We start from the raw sequence: 10,813 nt of genomic DNA, 5'->3' as shown, positions 1-10,813 counted from the left end.
AAATGTTTTCCCCCCTATCTATTGAGATTATCATATGATTTTTCTTCTTTTGTTTCTTGATGTTTCAAGATGGTTTCTTCAAACATTGATTATTCTTTTTCTTTTTTCTCTTCCTTCTCAATTGATTCTTGAAAACTGAACCAATCATGCATTCCTGAGACAATAGCCTTGGTCCACTTATATTATCTTTGATTTTGTAGTGCTTTCTTAAATAATTATTTTGAATTTTTATTTCAGCAACTGATTTGAATTTCATTAGCTCCTCTTTACTCCCTATTTTTTTCCTTTTTCAGAATATCCTATATTTGTTTGATGAGGGTGCAATATTTTCTCAAATTTATTTGAGTATAATTAGAACTATTTGTTTTCTCTAGTGTTACTGTTTTTAATTTGCTTATTTATTGAATAATAGTCTTTCTCTTTTAAGTTGTAAACTATTCTCAATGTCCGATGAGCCTTGCTTGTCTATTCCTGACTAACAATGAGTGGCCATTGTTACTGGCTGCTATGAGTGGTGAAGTGAAGTGACGTCGCTCAGTCGTGTCTGACTCTTTTTGACCCCATGAACTGTAGCCTGCCAGGCTCCTCTGTCCATGCGATTTTTCAGGCGAGAATACTGGAATGGGTTGCCATTTCCTTCTTCAGGGGATCTTCCCAACCTAGGGGTTGAACCCAGGTCTCCTGCATCGCAGGCAGACTTCTTACCGGCTGACTAATGGTTTCATTCCGTGGCAGGGAAATGTATCAGGAGCACAGCATGGTTTCTAACATTAGAATTTTGTGGCATAATCATTTTTGAACTATTCACCTCATTTCCCTTTACCACTGTGCCAATTTTTAAACTGTTCATTGCCGTAACAATAATCTTTTTTATGTTAATGGGGCAAAACTACTGTATGTTTAGGAAGAACTCAATCTTCCAGTTTATTTTCTAAGTCTCTTACCTTTTATTTGGGCTTCCCTCGTGGCTCAACTGTAAAGAATCTGCCTGCAATGCGGAAGACCTGGGTTCGATCCCTGGGTTGGGAAGATCCCCTGGAGAAGGGAAAGGCTACCCACTCCATTATTCTGGCCTGGAGAATTCCATGGGCTGTATAGTCCATGGGGTCATAAAGAGTTGGACACATCTGAGCGATTTTCATTCACTCACTCACCTTTTAATTGAAGGTGGCTTCTGCTCTATAACAAGTCAGACAATTTTCTCAGCTCAGTGGCAAACTCACTATAGCAACAGCTAGCAAAAGTATTATGAAAATTTCATATAGATCAAAATTTGGAGAAGTAGGCAATTGCACCAGTGTTCTAGAAACTTGTGTCTGCAGAAATCCCTTTTAAATCTGTGAGAAAATAAAATATAGAAGTAATTTCTATACTGGAGGAGGGCAAGTGGGGAAGCAACAAGTACAGAGGGCTGCTGGTGGAAGGGGCAAGCCCAGTTCAGGTGTCATGGTTGGGGTTCTGAACGTTTACTGCAAGGTGAATGCTGGTCCCACACTACCCCTAACTTGGGGTGAAAATGCCTCTCTCTACCCGTAAGTAGAATAAATTCTTACATAGATAAGAGATGAAATAGAACCCTCAGAGATAAACAATGTACTGTATTAGGAGATGGAGCTTTAACAGAAGAGTAGAGAGGATTTTAAAAGTTGGAATTAGATTTGAACAAATCCTTTATAAGAAAGCTTTTCTGAAAGATGTTCAGTTCAGTTCAGTCACTCAGGCATGTCCAGGTCTTTGCGACCCCATGGACTGCAGCATGCCAGGCTTCCCTGTCCATCACCAACTACCGGAGCTTGCTCAAACTCATGTCCATCAAGTTGATGATGTGATCCCACCATCCCATCCTCTGTCATCCCCTTCTACCCCTGCCTTCAATCTTTCCCAGCATCACGATCTCTTCAAATGAGTCAGCTCTTCGCATCAGGTGGCCAAAGTATTGGAGCTTTAGCTTCAGCATCAGTCCTTCCAATGAATATTCAGGATTGATTTCCTTTAGGATTAACTTGTTTGATCTCCTTGCAGTCCAAGGGACTCTCAAGAGTCTTCTCCAACACCACAGCTCAAAAGCATCAGTGCTTCAGCGCTCAGCTTTCTTTATGGTCCAACTCTCACATCCATACATGACTACTGGAAAAACCATAGCCTTGACTAGACTACTTTGTTGGCAGAGTAATGTCTCTGCTTTTTAATAAGCTATCTAGGTTGGTGATAGCTTTTATTCCAAGGAGCAAGTGTCTTTTAGTTTCATGGCTGCAGTCATCATCTGCAGTGATTTTGGAGCTCAAGAAAATAAAGTCTTTCACTTTTTCCATGGTTTCTCCATCTATTTGTCATGCAGTGATGGGACCGGATGCCATGATCTTAGTTTTTTGAATGTTGAGTTTTAAGTCAGCTTTTTCACTCTCTTCTTTCACTTTCATCAAGTGTCTCTTTAGTTCCTCTTCATTTTCGTGTAGAATGAGAAGTAAGTAAACTTCTGTGGTCATGCAGGAAGAAGCTAGAATAAAAACCATATACGGTGAAGCCAAACCTCGGAGCACTCTCCATCAAGTTGTTTCTTACACCAAATAATATCATGGAGACTTTAACCCTGTGGAGTTTTGTGGAAATTTCTTTCATATAGAAGTTTCTCTTGCAGAATCAGAAAGTAATATCTGAGTCCCAAGCACTGTAAGCTTGTAACATAATAATGATATTTTTGATACCTATATTAATTTATTGTTTTGCATTATTTTTTCCTGACATGTATTGATGAAAACAGAACTTAAAAAACTTAGAAAAACACATAGTTAAATAAATCTCTGGGGCAATCTCAGCCTCACTGTTGATGGGAAAATGGTAGTTGTCAATTAGAGAGTAAAATTCTTTGAGGAAAACCCAGGGTGGAGAAATGATTGTTTTATTAACTGAAAAGATATCCTTTTGTTTAATATGCCAGATGACAAGACAGTAATATTAACAAACCATTTATTCAAAATAGTTATTCAAGGATGGCTATGTGACAGGCACTCTTCTGGCACATTGTGATCAACACCAGACAATAAACCCTGCCCTCATGAAGCTTACATTTTACAAGTAAGATATGAGTAAAAATAAGTAAATATTAGAAGCTGATAAGCTCTCTGGAGGAGAATAAATCAAGGAAGGAAGCTGAAGAGTGCTGAGTTTCCTATTTTAAACAGGGAAATCATGTAAGACCCCAGTGAAAGGTGACTCTGGAAGACATGATACCTTGCCCAACAGCCTTTCCTGATCGCCTTGCCCGATTGCACCTTCCTCCAATGGCTGCTGATGGTTCACAGAGAATTCTCCTCAGCTGATGACCTGCCTCTCTCCAGGGGTTACTCAGCACAGTTCTCTTGTCAGGAGGCCCACACCAATGACTGAGGAATATGAGGGTATGAAGCTGGACTTCTTCCTTCAGAGGGCACCATTAGGCAATGCAGATCAAGCTCCAGACTGTCTGTCTCCCACGCTCAACAGCCTAGATTTTACCTGAGGCAACATCCTTACTTCCCTCTTTCCTGTCCTGCTTCCTTCTCTCCCTCTTAGATTTTTCCAAAAGAGCTTTCAATCAAATGCTTTAGGAGTCCAGCGGTCTGGGGAGATGCTGAGATACCCCACCCCTCAAAAAAAAGTCATATGCGCACAAATCCTTATTTTAGGATCCATTTCTTTGAAACCTACCTGAAGACTTTGGGTCCTCGAAGTAGTCCTAGGAAACTGACTCCAAGGATGTGATTACTCACCAGACAGACAGCAGTGATGTTTCTGCCCTGATGGCAGGTGGAACACTGCATCAGGGGTGTTGTAGCAGTGCGATTTCTAAGACCTTCGCCTCATGAATTTGGACAGGATATAAGTAGGAGGGGTTGTGCTGACTCCCGTGGTTTCCTTTGCTGTTCAGTTGCTAAGTCATATCTGACTCTTTGTGACCCCACAGACTATAGCCCACCATGCTTCTTTGTTCATGGGGTTTGTCAGGCAAGAGTACTGGAGAGGGTGATCATTTCCTTCTCCAGGGGATCTTCCCAGCCCAGAGATTGAACCTATGTATCTTGTGTCCCCTGCATTAGCAGGCAGATTCTTTGCCACTGAGCCACAAGCAGTTTTCCTCACTTGGGAGAAATAGCAATTAGGAGAGCCGTGGACAAGGTATAGGAAGTCTGAAGAGGGATCAGGATTCCAGAGACACTGTGACTTCCCAGTGAGAATTACTACTTTTGTATTCCCTACAACAAATGAACTATCCTTAAAAGTTCCCAGCAGAGGCTTTTTTGTGGGGCTAGTGAAGAGTAATCCTTAACATGCCAACCATTAAGAGAACTGAAGTACATATGCACTATTATAAGTTATGCCATATTGTTATGGCTTTTATTTAACAACGAGAACATAGACAATAGAACTCTATTACTCACAATAGTATTATTACTTAGCAGCTGTGAACTGGGCTATAGTCCAACTCTGTGTCCTCAGATGACCTTTTAGAATCTGGCTTCTCTACCTCTAATAGACTTTCCACATCTATGCACTCTCTCATTTATAATATTTACTTTAATCATCGAGTGGTTGGGTACCCAAGGTTTAGCATAAATCCATGTCCACAGATGGCTTTTGAAACCAGGCTTCTGTATCCCTAGAAGTCCTCACCACATCTCACAACAGCATAGTCTGATCCTGTTGGTCTGAGCATTCTTTCTAGAGAAGATCTCATTTGCCCACTCAGTTAATGCATCATGTTACCTGCATTCAGTGAGCAAAAGTGCTGAGTACTCTGAATGCCTTGGTAAGACACATGAACTTCACAGGGTGGGAGATAAGACTTACCAAGACTAAGAGGCCTGCACATCAGTGACTTTTTAGGAGTCCTGTGGTCAGGGGATGCTGGGCTATCCATCCCAAGTGACAACAAGTTATTGTCCCTTGCATCTTCTACCACTGAGAAAGAAATGTCAGGCTTGGTTGGCCTCATCAGGCCTTGGAAGCAGTGTATTTCACACTTGGTGATTTCACACTTGATCCATTTACTGGGTAATGTTAAGAGATCTAGCTTTAATTGGATTCCAGAGCAGGAAGGGGCTTTGCAGTGGGTTTAGGCTTCAGCCTAAGCAGCTTTGTCACTTAGGCCATAACTGGTAAAGACCATCTGGGTGAAAAGGATGGTATAGAGACTCTGGCAAACTCCAATAAGAGAGCCAAGGCATGGATGCTTAGGATTCTAGAGCAAGGGCATGCTATTGGCAGCAGAGAATGGTACAGTATTCAGAAAGCAGCTCCTGGAAGAGATGGAGGCTATAAATGGGTCTAACAACATTGGTTTCATGGTAGACAGAATAGCAGGTCCCCAAAGATGTTCACTGGATGAAGCGCAAGCTGGAATCAAGATTGCCAGGAGAAATGTCAATAACCTCAGATATGCAGATGACACCAGCCTTATGGCAGAAAGTGAAGAAGAACTAAAGAGCTTCTTGATGAAAGTGAAAGAGGAGAGTGAAAAAGCTGGCTTAAAGCTCAGCATTCAGAAAACTAAGATCATGGCATCTGGTCCCATCACTTCATGGCAAATAGAAAAATATCTGACTTTATTTTTTGGGCTCCAAAATCACTGTGGACGGTGACTGCAGCCATGAAATGAAAAGATGCTTATTCCTCAGAAGGAAAGTTATGACCAACCTAGACAGCATATTAAAAAGCAGAGACATTACTTTGCCAACAAAGGCCTGTCTAGTCAGTCAGTTCAGTCGCTCAGTCGTGTTCGACTTTTTGCTACCCCATGAATTGCAGCACGCCAGGCCCCTCTGTCCGTCACCAACTCCCGGAGTTCACTCAAACTCATGTCCATCGAGCCGGTGATGTCATCCAGCCATCTCATCCTCTGTTGTCCCCTTCTCCTCCTGCCCCCAATCCCTCCCAGCATCAGGGTCTTTTCCAGTAGGCTATGGTTTTTCCAGTAGTCATGTATGGATGTGAGAGTTGGACTATAAAGAAAGCTGAGCACTGAAGAATTGATGCTTTTGAACTGTGGTGTTGGAGAAGACTCTTGAGAGTCCCTTGGACTGCAAGGAGATCCAACCAGTCTATCCTAAAGGAGATCAGTCCTGAGTGTTGGAAGGACGGATGTTGAAGCTGAAACTCCAATACTTTGGCCACCTGATGCGAAGGGGTGACTCATTGGAAAAGACCCTGATGCTGGGAGGGATTGGGGGCAGGAGGAGAAGGAGATGACAGAGGATGAGATGGCTCGACGGCATCACCGGCTCGATGGACATGAGTTTGAGTAAACTCCGGGAGTTGGTGATGGACAGGGAGGCCTGGCGTGCTGCAATTCATGGGGTCACAAAGAGTTGGGCACGACTGAACGACTGAACTGAACTGAAAGATGTTCAAATCCAAATCTCTGGAACCTATTAATATGTTAATTTATTTGGCAAAATGGGATTTGCAGATATGATTATATTAAGGATCTTAAGATGGGAAAATTATGCTGGGTTATGTGGGTGAGCCTAATGTAAACACAAGATTCCCTGTAAGAGGGAGCCAGAAGAATAAAAGTTGAGAGAGGATATGTGACGTTGGAAGTAGGAGTCATGGTCAGAGACAAAGACAGAATGTTGAGATGTTACATTTTTGACTTGAACATGGAAAAGAGGCCATGAGCAAGGAATGCCCAGGGCTGGGAGAAACTGGAAAAAGAAAGGAAACAGTCTCCCTTACAGCCTCCAGAAGGAATGCAGACCTGCTGACCTCTTGATGTTAGACTGTTTTAAGCCACTGATTTGTGGTCATTTATTATATCAATAAGAAACTAATACAGGCTTTTCTCTCAAGACTAGTTTATTTATTACCACTGACGAATGTCCTGTTAGCAACAAAGATTGACCCTGTGCTCTTGATCCAGTAGCATTCCTTGGGGAGAACACCTGCTGCTTGGGGATGAGTTGACTACATCCACCTGACCAGGGCTCACTTGGTTTCTGGATGTGGGTTTGCCATTACCAGCTGCAAGGCTGCAGCCAGTACGTGTTCTCATGGACTCAGAGAATGTCTGACCTACCCATATGGAATCCTGTGTAACATTGTCTCAGACCAAAGGACCCAAATAGCAAATTGAAGGCGAAAAAGTGGACACGGTTACAGACTATTTTCTTGGGCTCCAGAATCACTGTGGATGGCAACTGCAGCCGTGAAATTAAAAGACACTTGCTTCTTGGAAGCAAATCTATGACAAACATAGACAGAATATTAAAAAGCAGTGCCATTGCTTTGCTGACAAAGGTCCCTATAGTCAAAGCTATGGCTTTTCCAGTAGTCATGTATGGATGTGAGAGTTAGGCCATAAAGAAGGCTGAGTGCCGAAGATCTGATGCTTTTGAATTGTAGTGCTTTAGAGGACTGAAGCGACTTAGCAGCAGCAGCAGAGGACTCTTGAGAGTCCCTTGGACTGCAAGGAGATCAAACCAGTTAATCCTAAAGGAGATCAACCCTGGATATTCACTGAAGGACTGATGCTGAAACTGAAGCTCCAATACTTTGGCCACCTGATGTGAAGAGCCAACTCATTGGAAAAGACCCTAATGCTGGGAAAGACTGGGGGCAGGAGGAGAAGGGGAGGACAGAAAATGAGATGGTTAGATAGCATCACTGAATCAATGGACATGAGTTTGAGCAAGCTCTGGGAGATTAATGGAGGACAGAGGAGCCTGGTATGCTACAGTTCAAGGGGTCACAAAGAGTTTGATACAACTTAGCAACTGAACAACAACAAAAAGGCTCCACTTAACAGCAAAGGAGGTGCATCGGTGACATGATTAGGATCCACTCTTCCTACATACAGTCCACCAAACAGAAGCTGCCATCCCAATAGTGTGGTGGCATGGTCTTGTAAAGGAGTGGAGACCTTGCAGCATTTGGTTTACTATACTCAGGTGCACTATATTTCTTAACTCGGTCATCACCTTTTGGTTCTGGGCCACAAATACAATGCCTGAACACACACGAGTACAAATAGCTGCTGTTGTTTAGTTGATAAGTTGTGTCCAATTGATTGTGACTCCATGAACTGCAGCGTGCAAAGCTTTCCTATCCCTTGCTATCTCCCAGAGTTTGTTGAAACTAATGTCCTTTAAATCAGTGATGATATCCAATCATTTCATCCTCTGTTGCCCTTTTCTGCCCTCAATCTTTCCCAGCATCAGGGTCTTTCCAATGAGTTGGCTCTTCGCATCAGGTGGCCAAAGTATTGGAGCTTCAGTTTCAGCATCAGTCCTTCCAGTGAATATTCACAGTTGATTTCTTTTAGGATTGACTGGTTTGATCTCCCTACAGTCCAAGGGACTCTCAAGAGTCCTCTCCAGCACTACAGTTCAAAAGCATCAGTTCTTCAGCACTCAACCTTCTTTATGGTTTACCTCTCACATCTGTACATGACTACTGGAAAAACCATAGCTTTGACTATATGGACCTTTGTCAGCAAAGTGATGTCTCTGCTTTTTAATACGCTGTCTATGTCTGACGTAGCTTTTCTTCCAAGAAGCAAATGTCTTCTAATTTCATGGCTGCAGTCACCACCCACAATGATTTTGGAGCCCAAGAAAAGAAAATCTGTCATTGTTTCCACTTTTCCCCCATCTATTTGCCATGAGTGATGGGATCAGATGCCATGATCTTAATTTTTTGAATACTGAGTTTTAAATCAGCTTTTTTACTCTCCTCTTTCACCTTTGTCAAGAGATTTCTTCAGTTACTCTTCACTTTCTGCTGTTAGAGTGGTGTTACTAGCATATCTGAGGTTATTGATATTTCTCCCGGCAATCTTGATTCCAGTTTGTGATTCATTGAGCAGGGTATTTTGCATGATGTGCTCTACATAGAAATTAAGTAAGTAGGGTGACAATATGTAGCCTTGACATACTCCTTTCCTAACTTTGAACCAGTCTGTTGTTGCTTCTTGACCTGTATACAGGTTTTGCAGAATGCGGGTAAGGTAGTTTGGTGTTCCCATCTCTTTAAGAATTTTCCACAGTTTGTTGTGATCTATACAGTCAAAGGCTTTTGCTTAGTCAATGAAGAAGAAGTACATGTTTTTCTGGAATTTTCTTGCTTTCTCTATGATCCAGTGGATGTTCTCTGGTTCCTGTGTCTTTTCTAAACCCAGCTTGTACATCCAGAAGTTCTCAGTTTATGTACTGTTGAAGCCTAGCATGAAGGATTTTGAGCATACTCTTACTAGCATGTGAAATGAATGCAATTGTACAGTAGTTTAAACATTCTTTGGCATTGCCCTTCTTTGGGATTGGAATGAAAACTGACATTTTCCAGTCCTGTGGCCACTGCTGAGTTTTCCAAATTTGCTGACATAATTGAGTGCAGCACTTTAATAGCATCATCTTTTGGGGTTTGAAATAGCTCAGCTGAAATTCCATCACCTCCACTAGCTTTGTTCCTGGCAGTGCTTCCTGCTGCTGCTGCTAAGTCGCTTCAGTCATGTACGACTCTGTGTGACCCCATGGTCGGCAGCCCACCTGACTCCTCTGTCCCTGGGATTCTCCAGGCAAGAACACTGGAATGAGTTGCCATTTCCCGTTCCAATGCATGAAAGTGAAAGTGAAGTCGCTCAGGCATGTCTAACTCTTAGCAACCCCATGGACTGCAATATACCAGGCTCCTCCACCAATGGGATTTTCCAGGTAAGAGTACTGGAGTGGAGAAGACTGTCAAAACAACGCACAGATCACAAACCCGAGCCCTGGAAGATGGGGAACTGCCTCAAGTCCCCCACTTCGGATGACATCTCCCTGCTTCACGAGTCTCAGTCCGACCGGGCCAGCTTTGGCGAGGGGACGGAGCCGGATCAGGAGCCGCCGCCGCCATATCAGGAACAAGTTCCAGTTCCGGTCTATCATCCAACACCTAGCCAGACTCGCCTAGCAACTCAGCTGACTGAAGAGGAACAAATTAGGATAGCTCAAAGAATAGGCCTTATACAGCATCTGCCTAAAGGAGTTTATGACCCTGGAAGAGATGGATCAGAAAAAAAGATCCGGGAGTGTGTGATCTGTATGATGGACTTTGTTTATGGGGACCCAATTCGATTTCTGCCGTGCATGCACATCTATCACCTGGACTGTATAGATGACTGGTTGATGAGATCCTTCACGTGCCCCTCCTGCATGGAGCCAGTTGATGCAGCACTGCTTTCGTCCTACGAGACTAATTGAGCCAGGGTCTCTCATCTGACTTCAAGTGAACCATCATTTTTGGTGGTTTTGATCTTTTGTCACTGAGCCCAAAGAGCCAGGGATTAGGAATTAAGATCATGCACAAAAGTTTCCTAAAATTTCCTGAATGGCTGCAGATGTTGGGGAAAAGTACGTGATATTTTAGAAACTTAGGGGGAAAAGTAGGATGGTATTTTTATGTAAAGCCTTGACCCAGTGTTTAAAAATATAATTGTATTTAGATCTTGTTATTGCTCCAGTACATAGGAATTGTGTAAAGTGTTACAGCAGCTGTATATGTTTCAATTGTGTGTGTCAAAGATTAGGAAAAAGATAGTGGTTGTTTTTTCCTAAATGAAATAACTTTCTTCTTCTTCCCCACCCAAATTCTTTTCTGAAGTTGCTGGCATTTGGGTCAAGGTTTTATTAAAAGCTACATTTTATAACAAAAAAAAAAAAAAAAAAAAAAAAAAAAGTACTGGAGTGGGTTGCCATTGCCTTCTCCTGGTAATGCTTCCTAAGACTCACTTAACTTCACACTCCAGAATATCTGGCTCTAGGTGAGTGACCACACCATTGTGGTTATCTGGGTCATT

General features: G+C 42.6%; 1 protein-coding gene across 1 annotated transcript; it reads left to right on the top strand.

Moving 5' to 3' along the window:
• The first annotated feature begins 9,731 nt into the window (after nt 1-9,731).
• Nucleotides 9,732-10,594, top strand: LOC139038195 (RING finger protein 11). The gene has a single exon (XM_070476399.1). The coding sequence runs from the start codon at nt 9,753-9,755 to the stop codon at nt 10,215-10,217; it is 465 nt and encodes a 154-aa protein (XP_070332500.1). The 5' UTR covers nt 9,732-9,752; the 3' UTR covers nt 10,218-10,594.
• The last annotated feature ends 219 nt before the right edge of the window (nt 10,595-10,813 follow it).

This window comes from Odocoileus virginianus, chromosome 14, assembly GCF_023699985.2.
Source record: "Odocoileus virginianus isolate 20LAN1187 ecotype Illinois chromosome 14, Ovbor_1.2, whole genome shotgun sequence".
Classification (NCBI taxonomy): domain Eukaryota; kingdom Metazoa; phylum Chordata; class Mammalia; order Artiodactyla; family Cervidae; genus Odocoileus; species Odocoileus virginianus.
This window is presented reverse-complemented; position numbering and strand designations above follow the sequence as displayed.